The sequence below is a fragment of the Drosophila ficusphila genome, unplaced genomic scaffold (genome assembly GCF_018152265.1).
Source record: "Drosophila ficusphila isolate 14025-0441.05 unplaced genomic scaffold, ASM1815226v1 contig_106, whole genome shotgun sequence".
Classification (NCBI taxonomy): domain Eukaryota; kingdom Metazoa; phylum Arthropoda; class Insecta; order Diptera; family Drosophilidae; genus Drosophila; species Drosophila ficusphila.
The window spans coordinates 12572638-12591219 of NW_025063993.1; the positions used below are offsets into that span (position 1 = coordinate 12572638).

General features: G+C 42.4%; 1 protein-coding gene across 4 annotated transcripts in view; it reads right to left on the minus strand.

Annotated features, from left to right (window-relative positions):
- LOC108089721 (protein still life, isoforms C/SIF type 2) overlaps positions 1–18582 on the minus strand; it is a 110371-nt gene that overhangs the window by 91443 nt on the left and 346 nt on the right. Inside the window, exons 2-11 of one of the 4 annotated variants that reach the window (XM_043207389.1) lie at positions 18032–18216; positions 17832–17950; positions 13606–13818; positions 13171–13326; positions 12800–13104; positions 11871–12238; positions 11380–11798; positions 10028–10196; positions 9718–9966; positions 9531–9660 (exon numbers count right to left, since the gene is read on the minus strand). In XM_043207389.1, coding sequence (XP_043063324.1) covers positions 9531–9660; positions 9718–9966; positions 10028–10196; positions 11380–11798; positions 11871–12238; positions 12800–13104; positions 13171–13326; positions 13606–13818; positions 17832–17950; positions 18032–18216 — 2313 coding nt within the window. Of the gene's footprint in view, positions 1–9530; positions 9661–9717; positions 9967–10027; positions 10197–11379; positions 11799–11870; positions 12239–12799; positions 13105–13170; positions 13327–13605; positions 13819–17831; positions 17951–18031; positions 18226–18582 lie in introns of all 4 variants that reach the window. The other 3 variants (XM_043207408.1, XM_043207400.1, XM_043207370.1) reach the window with 3 other exon arrangements.

An 18582-nucleotide genomic window follows, 5' to 3' on the forward strand; every position in this document is an offset into this window, starting at 1 on the left:
CATTTGAGCTAGCTTTGGTTTTAGTTTTGTCTTTGTTTTATATTCTTTTTGCGTCTTCCTCTTTGGCTGTGGACAATGGTTTATTGAGTTATGGCTTGCATGCGGATATCCGCCTCTCTCACACACACACGCACATGACACACACACACGCGACCGATGTCCTGGCACATTTATATAACTTTGTTATTGGCTCCCATTGAGGTGTCGGCCATAGTTTTCCCTTGGCTTTTCCTCTTGCCTGCTGAGATTGCCAACTATAAATTAGCAACATTTTCATGCTCGCTCATAAAATGTATGCAATTTTCTTTTGTACTTGTTTGGGCTCGAAAAATTTATCGTTTACTTACCACCGCCGAGTAAGGCAAGAATTGATGAGAATATTAGCTTACCTGCAATGGCAAAATCAAAAGAAGAAATTGAGAATGGTTACTGTTTGCGTGCCAGAGATATTCAAATCAATATTTTAGTTGAAATGTCACACACAAATAAACACAGGAAAAGGTAAAAAATACACACACACACGCACACATACGAACAGAGATAAAGCTGGCAATCTGGAATGCGGATAAATTGGCATTTGATGTTAGCCAAAAGTTATGCAAATTGGATTTTTGAGAGCTTGTTTATGGAGTGACCAGCGAGGGAGAAATATTGTATTAATTGCCCTAGAAAGTAGGCAATCAAATTTTCATGTTTTCTATGGACATATAGATAGTGATACCTATTTGTTAAAATTGAAATATTGTCAGATTGATTAAATATATATCCGTTTACTAACTTCTCTTTCAAAAAATATATATAACATAGATTCAAGTGGAAAATTTTTTCCCTGCAGTTAAACCAAGTTCTGCAGAAGTTATTATCTTGGAATCATTTCAAATTTACATTTAGTACATCATTAAAGATAATAAAACTTATTTCTCTTCCCTCGTTCTCATTTTTTTCCTGACCTGGTCCTTCGCAATCAACGAGCAATGAAGGCACTCGTTTAACATTTTCCATAGTTTTTATTTGAGTTTTCTTTAGTTGGTTTGCTTCAATCTCCCGCTTTTCGCGCGCTTTCCTCATTAAGAACTTTTTTTTGGGGTAACTCAATCTTGGGCATTTCAATTTCAACTTAATTTCTCAACTTAAGGACCTAATCTGCCGCTGTCATTGTCCTTAATTGTTGACCAACAACAATAAGCGCGCGGCTAAATGGAATTCAAGTTTTTCGGCGGCACTCTGCTCTTCGTTTGCCTTTCCTTTTGAGCCGGAGAGACCCAACCAATTTACTTGATGGCTTTATTCCTGTGCTCTCACCGACCTCCAACCCCCCGGAAAAAGCAGCTAAAAACACCTCAAAGGACATTTTCCCGCACACAGGCAGTCGAGGAGGAAACATTGCTTTATAAGATGGAATGCAAATATGTAGTTGTAACATTTAATTATATTCATATCTTTAGCCCCATTGCCGGCCAGGTAATCTGAGCAGGGCGGGGCGGGCTGTGCGGCTGTGTGGCAGTGTGGGCGTGGCATTTCTGCGAACTGTGCGAAAAATGTACAAAATGCTGAACACATGCCAATTACGAGGGCATCAGCCCAAAAAGGAGCAAAGAGCTGTCGAGGTGCCAAAATGAGGCCTGAGAAACTGCCGCTGCTGTCGAGGTGAAGAAGGTCCTGGGCTTCCGATTCCGATTCGCATTCACATTCCGCCAAGTTTACCCTTCTTCTCTCTTCATTTTCCACCTGCTCAGGTTGGGTTTTTATTTCTTTTTTTTTGTCGGTGAGGTGCTGAGCAGTTTTTGGGATGGCAGCTTAAAATGCGCGAATGCCGAAACGACATTTACATGTTACACACAAAGAAATGCGTGTGTAAGTGGGGGAGGTCCATGTGTGCGCTCATGTGAACCTTGGCAAGTTTATATCCCCCTAGCAACCCACAACCCCCTTCCCCTTCCCCCTCCCCCTCCCTCTTCCCTTTCCTTGGTAGTTGTGCGTTTTTTGCACATTTTATTATTTTTTATGACTGCGCGAGTATAATCTTTTGACATGGAGGTAAAGGCGGCGGCAAACGAAACGAATACGAATGGCGAATGGCGAATGGCGAATACGAAACGGAACGACATCGTTTGCCATTTCAGGACCTGTTCCCCAGCAGGAAGGAAGAAATCAAGGGGCGCGTTGGTAGGAAAAGGAAGGGAGCCGCCTGAAACAAGCCAAATGGCAGCCAGGAAGCGGCTTTTTATTCGGTTAACTTGATTTGCACTTGAGCGGCTGTGCATGTGTGTGTGTGTGTGTGTGCGGGTGTATGGGTGTGTGAAAGTGCTATTTCCTTCAGCCCAATTTCAGGAGCTCTTCCTGCGCATTCACTCAATTGTTCATTGATGTTTCTTTTTAACTCCGCTGCATGATATCATCTTACGCGGCATCCATTTCCCTGCCAGTTTTCACTTTATACGAAGGATATATATGTGTATGTATATGTATATGTATGTGTGTATGTTTGTGCGTACTTCTCGATTAAAGTGGCGAAATGAAAATCGACTCGGTTTCATTTCCCCGTCATTTGCTTTCATTTAAGTCCTGTCTCTCTGTGAAATTTGCCTTTGCCAACGGGAGAAAGTTGCTGCTCCTCTGCCAAACTCCTTGTGAGTTCCGTGTGCAAAGTTAACGTTTTTTTCTGTTTTTATTCCTGCACTCGGGCATATTATTTTTTTTTTTTCTGCTTTCATTTCTGGCCGGCTTGAAACTTCTCGGGCGTACTTAAGGCAAAGAGGAGGAGGACTGTGAGTGAAAAGTTGTGTAAGTGTTTTTAAATCCCTTTCAGAGGGCGCCCGAGCGTCGAGTGCATCTCATCGAGTTGTTGAAAGACCCTAAATTATGCCAAAGTAGCCAAGGACATTCAGGTATTCCGACTCGTATTCGCATTCGCATGCCACGTAACCCGGGGCAATTAATGAGTTCCAACTCGTTTTCTTCCTTCCTTGGTTTTTTTTTTTTTTTTTTTTTTTTTTGTGCCAGGCAACTTTAACCGATCCATTTATTATTTGGGTTGGCCGGGCAAATGCGCTTAAATTTCATAAGCCAGCAACGGGATGCTCTGAGCTGCTTTTGGCCACCGCAAAAGGGAAATAAAGGAGGCCACTCCCACTCGCCACTTGGCCATGTGTTACACACACACACACACCCACTTTCATATTCGTGCCACATGCGGCCAGCAGCCAAAAGAATTATCGAGAAATGAAAATGAATTCCAGGCAGTCTCATCTCCCACTATCATTTTTTTTTCATATTTTTTTTTTTTTTTTTTTGAACTCGGGCTTTCTGCGCTAAACCGAACCCACACCAGCGGCTTTGGTACTTGGACAAGTTTTGGCTCAAGGCTTTTAGCATTTCATAATGTCATTTGGCAGGGAAGATGGCAGCAGCAGTGGCAGTGGCAGAAGCAGAAGAAGCGGTTGCAGCAAAAATGGAATGGAATTGAACACAAGCGGACTGCAGTTTATATCCACACTTCATGACAGATATGGCATATTGGGTATCCTTACCCATGCAATTGTGAGCACGGTCCTTGATGGTCAGAAAAAAGGAAAAAAAAAAATGAAATGGTTCCAAGGGCGTAATAAATTAAACGATTTTGATTTAAGGAGTTAAAGGCCTGACAGACCAATGGTCAGGAAAATTTAAAATACTTCCTTCAATTGAAAAGCTTGGAAGAACCAAAAGCCAAAAAGAAATTATCTTTTGTTCTTACTGAACACATCATTTTTAAGTACTCTCCTAAATAATTTAAAATTATTTATGAACTGCGTACAATAGTTTTCTATTCCAGTGAAGAAAGGAAAGAAAACTTGTAAAGTTAAAAAAATATCAAAGTAGTTTTAACATGTTAAGTAGATTTACTCAAGAGCAATTCGTGCACCTTCTATTTTCAAGGAGCTTTCGCAGGCAGGATGCAGTTTTCAAATCCCAATAAATAATAAGATAATGGTTCGGTCCCATTAGACAGATAGATATATATATATAAGGCATCCCATATGCTCCCCACTGAGTGCGTGAGTAGTGCAAACTTCTGCTGACAGCTCTCGTTTCCTTTAGGCCAGAGTATCAAAGCTGCTGTCTAACTAACCGGTGGAGAGGAAGCACACACAAAAAAAAACAGAAGAGGATGGAACTTAGTTCCAAACTTTGCGCCAGAAACACGTGGCAAAAAATACAAAAAAGGAAAAAAAAAACAAAAAACTAGAAAAAGAAATGGGAAAAAACTCAGTTCGTTGGTCAGCGGCAAATAAGAAAACTGTTATTTTTGTGTCAAATAGTTTGGCCAACTGTCCACGTCCAACTTTCGCTGACAGCAGCAGAAGACTTTCTCCCCCCCCGCCCCCAACCCCTTTCCCCTGTAAGATTCACCTCTTTCTTAGCCTTGCCCCGCCCCGCCCACTTCCCCGGCCGCCTTAATGCACTCGCTGCAAATTAATATTGCAGTTTTTCTTAGCCTTCCTTCGCCTGTCTTGGCGATAGTTTGAAGATGAGAAACTTTTTCCCCGAGCAGCTTGTAATACAAAAATTAGTTTCTTCACTTATTGAAATGTCAATGGAATGTCAAGCGTGCGGGGGAGGTGGAGCAGAAAAGGGGGGCGTGGCAAGAAAGGGGCAGACAGGGGTTACGTCTCTAGCCAAATTGTAATTTCCACGTCTGAACATCTCTCTCTTGACTGGGCCCTTTTTTCCCGAGCAGCTTTTCCGTTGCCTTTTCCCAGGGTTTTCTTTTTTCTCTCCCCCTTTTGTGAGCTCTGCGTCAATTTGCTTGAAATGCTGTGTGCCAAATGATTTAGCGTTGCACGGGGATTCCCCCTTTTTTTTGCCCCGCATTTCACACACCTGCGGGCGGCGGTGGGGGGGCGTGGCAAAAAGAAAAAAGTTTTCAGCTTTTGTTTTTTGCGTGGCCTCAGCTGTTTGGCAGCGCGCGCTCATCAATTTGCCCTAATGATATCAGCGGGTGAAAAGCGAAGGCGGCGACTCAGAAAAAAAGGTGCGAAAATGAAAATTAAACAAAATTAAAAAAAGGGAATTCCCCCGATAAGGACATAAAGCTAATGAGCAGAGCCATCCCGCAAAACAGGATGGAAAGCTGGTCCGAAAGTGGCTTATGTGTTTACACACTTTTCCTTTTTTTTCCTAAATCGCCCTCAGGTTTCCTTCTCGATAGCTGTTCTTAGCCTAATGAATGTCATCCTCCCCGGCTTTTTTTTTTTTTTTCATCTTTGTTGCCTTTTGGGGGCAGCTCCTTTTCGGTGTCAGTCAGAAAAACCACAAAGTCGCATAAATTAATGTCTTGCCACGCATTTAAAATGTGTTCAATTTGGTGTTGGTGTTGTTTGTGTTGTCGCTTCATGGGGGGTAATTAATCAATTTGATTGATCATTCTGTTGGCCGCGAACTGCCCGGGGACTCGTCCTTTTGCCTTTTTTTCGGGATGGGCAAATGCAAATAAAGCGAATGTCAATATTGTAAATATTTAAGTACTTTAAATTATGCAAGCTCATTAAGCCAATCGAGCTGAATGCCAAATGCAAAAGTTGTAATCAATACCCAACGAGTGGGTTGCAAAACTTTATCATTCAATTTCCCCAAAAAAAAAAGAAAAGAAAGGGAAAAGGGGGAAAAAAGTTTGACCTGCCAAAGTGTCATAAAAACTTTCTGCTGCTGTTGGCGAGAAAAAATGTTGAATGCACACAATGAGCTGACAGTTTAGTCAAATTATATTATCAGCACAAAAATTTTGTGGGAGCCAAAAACTATTTTTTTTGGGATCCCTCATCAAACAACATCCATTTCAATCCGCTCAATATTTCCGCCTGCTAATGATGTCCGTGCAATTGATGAAGTGGAAGTGGACACACACAGAAATTGTATCAAAAATTCACAATTAAGAGGGGCGACCTCTCTTGAAAATTCATCAACTGGCAGGACTCGGGGCACTCGCCCACACCAGCGGACAGGACTCTCCCATTACAGGGGCTCATAAGGAGCTTAACAGCAGCCCGGTTTGGTTATTTCCCCTTCAGCCGCTTTCCACATTGCCACATCCTGTGGACAGCACAAAGCTTTTAAGTCCCCCTCAAAGGACAGCGCCCCCTCTGCCCAGCCTCCTGCATCCCTCTTCCATTTTCCCTCTTTTCCGCATTTTCCTACTCTACACTCGCTCGCTTACTTAACAGAAAAGCTTTCACGAAGCTTTCAGCGGCATGTTAAGTCTGGCAGCAGGCGATTTACATTATTCAAACATTGCCCAGCACTTTTAGCTCTGTTTGCTCAGCGCTCGCATACAGTGAACACTGGCTGGCGAGGAAATTCAATGTGCCCGCGGGGTGTAAGACCACTAATGGACGGACTAAGCCCTCGGAATCAATTGGGGAATAGACAGACAACCTTTTCACCCTTTTCACTCCATTTCCATGGAATTTATCTAATGGCTTCATCATTATCATTATCACCGTACTTATTTATCAATGGTTGCCGTTTTTCGGGCAGCCATAGAAAGCCGTACACAAACATCGCCGGCGGCCACAAACACATTTGCAATAGAAAACTTGCCAGGCTTATCAAAACACAACATCTACGCACACTCACACACACTTACATCTGACTGTGTGTGTGTTTGGAAGAAAACGTGGTTTCTTCTTAATCGCATTTAGCACAAGTTGCTGCTCTATTTTTGCACCGAACGTTTCTTTGGGGCTTAGTTTTGCAGTTTGTCGAATGCGGCCGGGGAACTAATTGAAAGCTGGCCTGAGCTGCATTAGGCCGAGATTTGTGCTCGCATCACGCATACGCCACGATGGCACTAACACTAACCCCTCCTTCACTTCGCAGCCACTCATCCCAATCAACATTACGCATACGCACTGTGTGCGTGAGTTGCTCTGTGTGGCTGTGTGTCGGCGGTGGCAGTTTTACTTTTATTATCATGTGAATGGCTCTGGCGACGGCAACCTTTCCCTTTTCGGGCAACCGAGCAACTTGAGCGGTTCTTTGGGGCAGATTAACCAAGCGTTTAATCGCAGCTTGACACACAAAAACACATAAAACACTCACTCACTCACTCACTGTCAGGCATTCATTATTGGGCCTCTACTCTTTCGGTTTTTTATTGACATTTACTTGCTTAACGTGCTCGTAGCTCCTTCTTTTATTGTTATTATTATTGTCGCGTTGATACTGATGTTTGCTCGATTGCTGTTGTTGTTGTTGGTTGTTGTTGTTTTTTGGTTTTTGGGTTTTGCTGCTGCTGCTTCTGCTGCTTGCTACTTGCTGTCTATCTTTCACGTTCTACAAAATTGCAATAAAGCGAATTTTTCCACACGTTGCATACTTTCGAGCGGCGCTCACACACATACACATACACGCACACACATAAAATCACATATACATGTACGAGAGAAAATTGCAGTTACTGCCGCTCGATGGCTGAATTTTAAAACAATTTTTTATACACAATTTTTCATTGTGTGTGTGGCAGTTGTGTGACAAGGCACAGGGAAATTTCTCGCAGCAAGTTTTCTGGTTAGTTTTCTGGTTCTTTTTGTGTGTGCTGGCTCCCACGGAAACTTTATTTATTGCAATATTTTCGTAAGTTGCAAATCTGGCACGCGCAACGCACACACACATTGGCAGCGAGAGGCGAACACACACAGACACAGACACACACAGGCAGTCCGCCGAATTTCGGTTGATTATAAAACGACAGAGCAAAAGTTAGCGCAGCGCCAGCAAAACAGCAGAGCAGCAATGAAAGCGGCAAGCGGAGCGGAGCGCGAACGGCACTGGGAAAAATCGCAGCAGCGCACAGCGGCAGAGCAGCGGCAGCGGCAGCAGCAGCAGCGGCGGCCAAAGAGAAGCTTTCGCAGCTGGAAATTGGCAAAGCCTGGAAAATCGCAATGGCCCGCGCCAAGAGAGAGAAAGTGCTGGGGGGAAAAGCGCATGCGCCGCTGCAGAAAAGCTGAAAAAGTCCTTGCTGCAGGATGCTCGGTATCGAAATCAGAATCCAGCTTTCTCTCTTCCATTTATGTGTCAGTGTAACAATGGAATCGCCGCCCCCCTTCTTGGCTGCCCCAAGATGCAAGTAGAGTTGCAGGGCTCATTAGTGTCAAGGCGACATATAAATTTGGCACTAACTAGACAAATTCCTTGAGTGGCCAATTAATATGCATATGCCGGGGCCACGCCCACTTGGGGCGGATATAGCCGGCAACAAAAAGGTGAAAGGAAAGGGGAAAGGGAGAAACGAGAAAGTAAAAAGAACTACATCATCATCACAAAATCATCTATCATCGCGGGGAGTTAGGAAATTCAAAAAAAAAGAGAAAGTATTTCGGGGCTTCACATCCTGTTGTTGGCTCCAGAGTCCTGCGCCTGTCTCGCTCTCTAGGTGTTCAAGTGTGTGTGTGAGTGTGTGTGTGCGGTGTATGGCAGTTTGTTTTTAATCAACGTAAACTGGGTCAGCTTTGGGGCTGCAACTAAAAATATCATTTATGCTGCAGTTGACTTTCCCTTCTCATTTGCCTCACCGTTTTTCGGCTTTGAATAAGCAAATACATATAAAAGGCATATATTTATGTGCACCACCTATACCCTGCATATCTGTATATATATATATGTGTGTTTATATAGGATATATATCGCAATCGACTAACAGCGGCTTGAGCTCTGTCCGGATTTAACATTCGAAGGTAGAGGAGTCGCCGCTGTTAGAGTTACAGCTTCTGTTGCCACTGTTGACCCAGTTGCTTCTCTCTATAAATAGCACAGCCCACAAAAGGGGGCGGGGCCGAGGGGTCAAAGGGCGGAACTGGGAGTGGGGAGCATCAGCATCATCGGCATCGGCATCAGGCATCCGCCAACGAGAATTTGAATGTGAATCGAGTTTGAGTTTGAGTTTGAGTTTGAGCAATTGATGTCGGATACTGCTGGCTTATGACGAATGCCAAATGCCGAGCATTCGGCCAAAGAAATTGCATTCTCTGCGAATGGGAAATTACATTTGGAGGCAGTCCATTTGGAGTGGGTAATGCAATATTTAGAAGGGGACTTTCTAGTTTCTTGCCGGGCGCGCTTACTCAGGGTGAATAATTTAATATTTATGTGGGCGAGGTCAAGGAAGCTGCCACCGATGAGATAAAATAGCTTTTGAGGTGAGTCCTGACTTTTATTGGTTGATTTCTACTCCTTTTCAATTTTATTTTGCACTTTAAGGGGAAAAAGGGAGGTGTTGTTGAACAAGTGTCTAAGCTCATAAACGATTATTGGCTTAAGTATTTTTTAAAGTAAAAGGTAATAATTTATATATATTTTTTTAACTTCATTTAAATTGAGATGCGCTAGTTTTAAAATCTGATTCATTTTACATTGGTTTCCAATATTAAAACTGATCTTTTTATTACAAAAGTAGGTACGAAAATTGCCATGAATTCATCACTTTTTAATACACACATTCACACAACAGATAAGTAATTAAAAATAATTATCCTTCAGGGAATGGTACTCACCTCTGATGAAGTGAGATAGCACATCCTCGAATCGGTGCTCTCAATGGAAGCCTGTTGAACAATTCCGTAGCGTGACTCGCGATCACTCAAATACTCTGATCGCAGACTATCCTGACGTATGAACTCGGCACTAAAAAATAATACCGAATTAAAATATATGTAATGATGATAAATTACAATAACTAACCGTTGTTCTAAGGAATCAGCGCGAGCACTTTTGTAGCCCGAATCATTGAGGCTGCTGTCCTGCCTCAAAGAAGGCAAGGAATCCCATGGTGATCTCTTGTGCCCAGAACCAGGAACCTGTTGGGTCATCATGCCATGTCCCGATCCAGATCCAATTGTGGAACTGCCGGAACGCCAACCATCCGAGTGACGGAACCATTGAGCTCGAGCGGATTCGCCAATGCAAGAGGCGCACCTCGAGTTGGAAAAACTAGTAAAATAATTACAAAGTTAGATTAGGTTTTAATTTAGTTTAATTTAGTATAGCTTACCTGGAATTATGATCTGATAAATAGCCACGATCGCGTTCGCGTTCTCTCTCTCTGATCAACTCATTGCGATCACTGTAGTAACCATCGCGATCGCGATCTCTTTCCTTGTCGCGAATTGTGGATAATGGTCGATGTGGCGGCAATGGCAACGTGGATGATTTTGCATTTGCTGTGAGTAAAATATATAATCATATCAAGTTAGTTTTATAGAATTATTTAAAAGAATTTCAATCCTAGTTGAAGGCATTCCAAAATCTAGGGCAAGCAAATATGGCTTCGCATCGAATCGATTCGAAATCGTGTGATAGTAAGCTATTACTTTGAATCTGGAAGAGATCGTGCGGATTTCGGAATGGAACTACTTACGCCTACGAAGTGGATATGGGCTGCGCTGGTTCGATCCGGGTAGGCTTTCAGCGAATTCTGATGATGGTTGTTGGATTGGTTGTTGGTTGTTGTGGTTGTTATTATTATTGTTGTTGTAGTTGTTGGTGGTGTTGTTGGTTGTTCATGTGTCGGTGGGCAATGCGAGGAGAGTAATGGATGAGCATTTTATGGCGTGACATGGATAGCAATTATGGTATATTATCAAGAAAAACAGAATGTAATTAAAATGTTTTCAAAATTACATAAGCTTTAAGAAAACTGCAGGGTAAATGTTAATGCTAAAGTTAATCGTAGCAAAAAAGCCGAATGGCAAGAGAACATTTTTTCTAATAAATTTAGACATTTTAGAAATCAACTAATAAAAGCCCCAAGCTAATTTATTTAAGCAATTATTATTCGAAAAGGATTTCAAGCTTAAAAATATTTGATAAATAAAATAATATTCTCTCTTTTATTGCATCTTAAAGGTTTTTAAAATGATCAAAGTTTTTGTTATATAAAACTCTCTTTTAAACACCAACGTACTTTCTAGCTTTAAGTTTACATTTTTGTTTGGCTTTTCAGGCCTCTGCCAATCCTTCTCAATTACAACATTAAACATTCCATTTCCGCTGAACATTCTCGTTTCCATTTAATCAGATTACCAAGCCATTCCTAGGCGGTTCACCTGCCCCCGACAAAAAAACAAAGCACCTGACTTGATTAGGCCGCTGACATGGGTTCGATTGGCTTCCACGGACCGACTGACTGACAGGTGGAAACAATTCCCCGTGAATTTCGCTACCCAAAAGCTAATTAAGAAAGAAATTCAATTAAGCGAAGCGAAAGAAACGGAAAACAAACCGTTCAGCTACCACAACAACGAGAACAAAAGTGGAGGCACCTCGATATAGTAGGGTTAACCAAAATGAAATTACATAGTAACAAAAGCGAGAAAAATCTGGAAAATCCATGGCCAAGCTCACCCAGATTCTCCATGCTCTGCGATAGGAGAGCCTCGAAAGTGTGCAGGCTGTAGGACTCGGCATCCATGCCCTTGGCCAGGGTGTTCCTCAGATGCATTTCGTACTCGAGGAGCAGCCGCGAAGTGGGCGAACCCGGAGTGGGAGTCACATTCGGAGCCTGCTGATGGTGGTGCTGATGGCGCGAGGATCGCGGCGGAGGTCCTTGCTGCTGTTGAGGATGCTGACCGGAGGATTGCTGCTGTCCGTAGGACTGATCCTGATCGGAGTTGCCATTGCTGGAGCTCGGAGTGGTGGCATAGCACTGGTTGTCGAACATCACGTTGTCCGAGGGCGGGGAACCCTCGATGCAGCTCCTTTCGCGCTCCAGCTCCAAGTAGAGATTGCGCGGCGGATAGCCACGTCCGATTTCATGCGAGGATCTGAGCGGATTACAAACGAAACTCCATTAAGTATGCTATTATATCAAGTAAATTCAATAGAGAAACACCCACCTCGAACCGGAGAAGCGCGACGACTGACTGCTGGCTCGGCCCATCGTGTTGTTGTTCATGATGTGGTGACCTCCACCTCCACCTCCTCCGCCGCCGACGCCGCCGCCACCCATTCCCATGGCCATTCCATGCTGGTGCATGTGCGGCGGATGGCCCAATGTCTGGGCCGCGTTCGCATTGTAGTAGTTGTACCGCCGACGCCCCATCTCCGGCGAGGTCACCGGCGACTCGGTGCTGGGCATCGGCTTCAGCATTCGCTTAAGCGTGCTGGTGTCCACGTTCATGTCCTCGGTGCTCTTGGTCTTCCTCCGCGTGTTGTTGTTGATTACGTTGTGCTGGTGCATGTCGTGCGAGTGCGCCTCGCGTGCCTGTGGGCGGTTGGTATAAAGGGGGAGTGGCAGGTGGTTAGTACGTGGGTGGAAGTGCTCGTTTGTTTGCCCACATAACGAGGGGGCTTTAGGCGAGTTTCGCAGACACAAGATGGGTAAGTTACATTGCACTGCAGAGCCTATTATAACTACTAACTAAAGGTATGTGATAACTTGATTGTTACACTGAAAATATTTATAATTTAACTGCACTACAATAATAATTTCAGAAAAGTATTTAAAGCAATTTCTAGATGGTTGTCTTGACTACCAGAAAAATCAAATTTCGAACAGTTACTGTTGAAGCTCAATCAATAATGAGTCAATGGATTTCTAGAACAATTTGGAACAATAAATCTTTAAAGGCTTCTTTAAATATTTATCAACATTTTTGAATACAAAATGTAATACAAAAACCTGAAGCATGTAAGAAGATAGTATTATCTTCTAAATTAAAGTATTTTTTCTGAAAACTGCACTTTTTCTTTTCAAGTCAGATGTTTCCCCTAGCATCCTACATATTTCTTCCTGTGTGCTTGTGCTAATGGGCACTAAACTAACCATATCATCGCCAAAGTCCTTGTTGCGTGTGCCGGTTCCCTTGGAGGAGGAGGTGCAAGTGCCGACGCTCTGGTGCAATCCTCCACCGGCCTGGGTGCCCTCGCTCTTGGAGATGTCCATGTCCATTTGGCAGGCGGCGGGATCATCGTTGCCCACCTGCGAACCCACGTGATTCTGGCCGCACATATCGGAACCCACATTGCCCACTCCGGTGACGATTACGCCGGGAGTATTGGTGTTCACTCCGGCATTGGCCACATCCTGCCGATCCTGCTGGCCGCCCTTCATCTGCCGCGGCAACGTATCTAAGGGGGATAGTAAAGATACAAGATTAAGAGAGAGTTTCAAGGAATCTCTTGGGTAAAACCCACCTGCACCCTGGCCTGGGCCAGGACCTCCGCTGGCCACGTTGTCGTAGAGCGAGGTGCTGCTCACCGCACTGACCACCTTTCCGGAGCCAACCTGCTGCTGGCCATCGACATCGGTGATGCGATGCGAACCGACATTTCGCGGCAGGGTGGATGAACCTGCAAGAGGATGGCGGTGAGTTTTGATGGGAGTGGGGATGCGGTGGATCTTGTCGCCTAGTCGCTAAGCACTGAGCACTGAGCACTGAGTTCGCAAAATGTTCGAGTTGCACAACACAAGACTAAGGGTGTTGGGGGATAACATACGGAAAACAAAATAAACCTACTGGCTAACCAGGACATCTTTTTCGGGGATAATCTTGTATTCTTTTTTTTTTTTTTTCTTTGTTTGGTTTTCTATTTTTTTTTTTTGAGGGGGGACTCAGATGTTGTTCTCACCTCTAACACGGGGATCGGTTCGCAGGCGCGCATACTGCTCGGCGGACATGCAGGTGCACTGGGGCTCCTGGCGGACGCGCGACGGCGACGCCGGAGTGCTGAGCGGCTTTCGCTTGGCCTTCACCTTGCCCTTGCCGGGGGATCCAATTTCAGCGAGTACGACGACGAGGCCTTTCGTGAAAATTTGAAAGAAGGCGACTGTAAAACGTCGCACTATCATTAGGTTAGTTGATTGGGATTACAAGGTTCTGTGTGTGCGGTTTCTCCTCTCTCTCTCTCTCTCTTTCTACACTGTCTCACTTTCTCCTTTTGTTTCTAACTGTTGAACCCAGTTTTCTCTGGGGTTTTCTTTTGGCTCGAGCTGTGATCAACAACTCGGCGAAAAATAGGTGTATGTGTTCTTTTTTTCAACTGGTTAGTGTTTGGAAATATCTTACAGAAGTTCTACGAGTAGCAGTTATAGAGGGTGCAGGAAGAATAGTTTGAAGCTTGACTTTGGGTGCTGAAAGCCTTGATCTACGTATTACAATATCTAGATAGTAAAAGCAGTTTATTTGGAAGTAGTAGTAGCAGTAGTAATAGTAGTAGTGTGTGGTACACAAACGAGCAGTTTGGCCATTGAGAATCCTTATTCAAAATCTTTAACTTAGCGCTTAGCGCAATTTAGTAACTAATAACTTAGTTGTTAATTATCTAAATAGAGCATTCTTTCAGCTGAACATTTACTTAGGCTAACGTTAACGTTTCTTTTGATTAAACAACTTTGATTGCGGGTTAACTTTAACAATTTATTGTAAGCATGTGCGTTCGCTTGAATTTAAACTATGTTCCATTTGCCTGGATTCGATTCGATTCGATTTGGTTTCAGAAACCTCCATGGAAGCCGCCTTCGAGGCGATAAATGATGCTCCAAGAATATATATGTATATGCGCTATATAGCGTCGACTAACTCTGACTATGGCTATAGCTCTCTAACTCTCATCGGAGTGATGCTGGTTTTGATTTTTGAAAATTGCTTCGATTCGTAAACCGCCCACTTGCATGGGATTTTGGAGTGGGATTGGAGCTCGGATCGGGATTATCGGGATCGGGTTAGGATCGGATTAGGGCTCGTCGGAAACGGATTGTAGGGGATAGGTAACGGTATTGTAGTAGAGGATACGTGCGATTGTTTTAAAGCGTTTTGCGTTTTTCTTTTGCATTATCATTTGTACGATTCCACAGATATATACATTATTACATCGTTCATCGATCATCATTGGTTTCAAATTTCAGTTTTTTAAATTTACAGACATTTTTCATTGTATTACATTCGGAAATTTAGTTTGGATTTAGTTTTTGAGATTTTTTTTTTTTTTTGGTTTTGGTGGCACACGTGAAATGCAAACGAATCGAGTTGAAAATATATTTATACATACATAAATATATATTTAGAGTAGTTAAATAAAATTATTGTTAGATAATAAAAGCATTTCGAGGGGGGAAAACGGGGGGTTCATATATAGAATAGATTTTCAGAGAGAATCGTGGTGTACATTCAGAATGTTTTAATTCGAGGGTTATTGGTATTGTTGTTGTAGTTGAGTTGTTGTTGGGTTTTGTTTGTTGTTTGGTTGGAGTTGCGTGTTTATTCATTCATAAATTTCGAAAGAAATATCCGTCGGTTTCATTCATTTTTTTGGTATCGGTTGTTTTTGAAAATGTTTCGAATTGAAGTACGAAATGAAATGCATTAAAAATGAAATATTTCGAAGGATTTTATAGTTTTTGAGATTGGCGTGTTTCGACAATGATTTCGAAAAATGATTAGAAGAGAGAAAAAGAAATGAAAGAATATATAATATAAATACATTTAACAAATTTTAGTGTGTGTGTGTGTGTCGAGTGTGTGTTTCTGTGTGTTTGTGTTTGTGTGTGTATGTGTGGCGAGCGTCTGTCTGCGTTCAGTGTTATTGGATAGTTTTCGCTGTTCATCTTCGCACTTGGGTGAATCACATTTACAAATGAGTCCTAGGACCGGGAAACTCAGGTGAGATATATCTGAACACTGAGAGTGAAAACGAGAGTGGGTGGAAAATTGGAACCGGTGGGTTGGTGGGTGGCTGGTTGGGTGGTGTGGTGTGGTTGGTGGACACATAGAGCAGAAAAGCTTACAACAATTACGACACTCAGTATGTGGTTGTTGTGGTGTGAAACACTTATGAAAGGATCTTACTCATGCCCGACTCTTCTTCGGATTGAAAATGTATATAAAAAATCGTTTAGAGAGAAGGGTGAACTTTTAGGTATTATCTTTCTCGGCGATCAAACGACACTTGGGTGAAACGGGAATTATTCAGAGTGGTGTGTGGCTGTGTTGAATGTACACTGATCACAGTGGGGGAAAGAAACAATATGAAGCGATACTAACGTATTTTTTTACAATGTAAGACACCTGCAACAAATGATGCGCAAAGTAAGAAAAGAAAATGAAACAATTATTAGACTTGGCTAGTCCAGATAGTTAATGTCTGACTACAATATATTAGAATCTATATATTAATAGGCGTATGGTAAGTGTGTACTTAGATGAGATCAAGTTTCAATTTTGAAATGTACTTGAGATGGTTGCTTGATGAATGATAGGTCAGAAATTAAGTGGTACAGAGGGTTCAACTGAACTTATTATCAGTTTTGGATTATCTTGTTGGTTATTTTTACAATTTACAATTTGGAAGTAGTTTTGTAATCTTGGTTAATCTTTAAGATAATATGTACAGTAGGTTAGGGTTAAGGTTTTTAGAAAACGGACAGAAATCCTGATAACTGAAGATCTTTCGCAAACTGTTTCTCAATTTCTGACAACAAAGTGATTTCTATTTTGATATGTTTTCGGTGCATGTCCTTGTATGTGTGCTTGTGTTTGCATGTGTGTGAGTGTGTCTCTATAATAACTACGATTATACTTTACTTGGCCAAATTTGTCAATGGACAAAACTAGAGAACGAAAAACTCATATGTCACACACAAATCAATATGATTTAAAGAAACTTAAAAATAACACAAATAAAATTTGTTTACAATTTTCAGCGAACCAATTGTTTAAAATCGTCAAGTTTTCCAACTAATTAGCGAGTACAAGGAAGAATTATGTTTCAGTGAGTGTTTTAAAGAGTTTATGCAGGGAGACTGCGATGGAGATTTAAATTGCGTTTATGCGTACAGTTTTAGTTGGAAAAAAGTTTTTCTTTTTAAAAATCTTGTAGAATTTTTATTAGATAGCAAAGAGTTTAAAACAGATTTTGAAGCAGATAGACTAACACATTTTAATATACGGTTTTGGGTTGATTATTATATCAATTTACTTTTTATTTTGAATGGTCTTGACTTTCTATTTTTACCAAAACCAGTGTCAATTTGAAATTCGTGATTGGCATAAACGCAATGTGTGACTGTGACTATGACGGTGACTATGACCGTGACTGACTGGTGATGGTGAGCGAATGAAGAGCTTAATTATGATTTCATCTTCAGATTGTTCGAGTGTTTGCGGCACTGAACCTTGAGATTGATTGTGGATATTTAGAGTACATAGCTAGAGAGATGTGTTTTATATGCAAAGCAAACATCGACCGGCTCACAACCATCAATATCATCATTATCATTATCATCGTCGATGTCAGCGGCGTCATCAGCATCGTAATCATAATCACAATCGTTATCATTTTAATCGTCCCCATCTTGGTCGGCACCTTGCTTCTCTCAGTGTTTCTAGTGTTCTGTCTATTTTGAGTATGTGTGTGTAAGTGTGGGTGTATTATATATGGGTGTATGGGTGTACGGTTGTGTGTAAAGTGTCGTGTTCTTTGTGGGTGGTTGGTTCGGTTTTTTGGCTTGGTGGTTCGGTGGTTTCTGGTGGTACTTGGCAGTGGTTCTGGGGATGGTGGCTCAGCTGAGTGCTCCAGCTGGCGGGCATGATTACAGCTCGCCGCCAGACCTCTGTATTAGTATTAGTGTTGCTGTATTAGTTGTGGGGTGGCTGAGGTTATTTTTTTTAGTTTTTTTTTTCGGTATCGGTATCAGTTGAGGTTGGTTTTGAATTAATTTTCATTTTTGTTTTGGTTTTTTTTTTTTTTTTGCTTTGGCTGTGATATATATTTGATATATATATTTTTTGGGTTTGGCATTGTTGTTGTCGTCGCTATGCGAAAATGTTTGCTTTGCCAGACCGTAAGAGAATACTTACACAGCACTCGCGGAACTGTTTGGCATCGATGGGCGAGGTGAAGTTGAGGCCCCAGGTGTCGTTGGTCATGGGATCCTTCCAGTAGACAAAGCACTCCGAAGCCTGGCCAATGCGTGTGCCTAACAAGGATTAACATAACATGGTGGTGAGGGAATGATTCGATTGAACTCGAAATGGGGGGAGGGAAAATGTGCACTCACCTGGCTGCACAAGTCTCACATCGAGTATCTTGTCCACCTGACTGTTGTACGCGGTGATGTGAAAGATGCACTCGGGCGAGTCCTGAATGCAGGTGATGTTCACAGGAACCAAATCCTCGGACACTTGTTGCCACTTGACGGTGCCGGCTCCGCTCGCTGACACATGGAAGACCTCTGCCCACAACCTGAACGAACTATCGTTGGTTAATTAAGTTATGTCAACAATGTTTGGTGGTTGTTTGTTTTGGTTTGGAGATTCGATTCCGATTCGAATTTAGATTTGGTGCACAATTAGTTTTTTTTTTTTTTTGGTTTGGTTGTTTGGTTGGTTGGGTTGGAGAGGAAAATTGGAAAAACAAAGAAACACATTTTGTAGTTATATAGTTGGTTTTTTTTGTAGTTGTAGTTGCAGTCGTAGGTAGGAAGGAATAGTTGAAGCAGGATACATTTATTGTAGTTGTTGTTGTTGTTGTGGTGGTGGTTTGGTGGTTTTGCCGCATCAATTTGTGTGTGATTGGTTTTGAGGTGTTGTTTGTTTCGTAAGTTGTTTT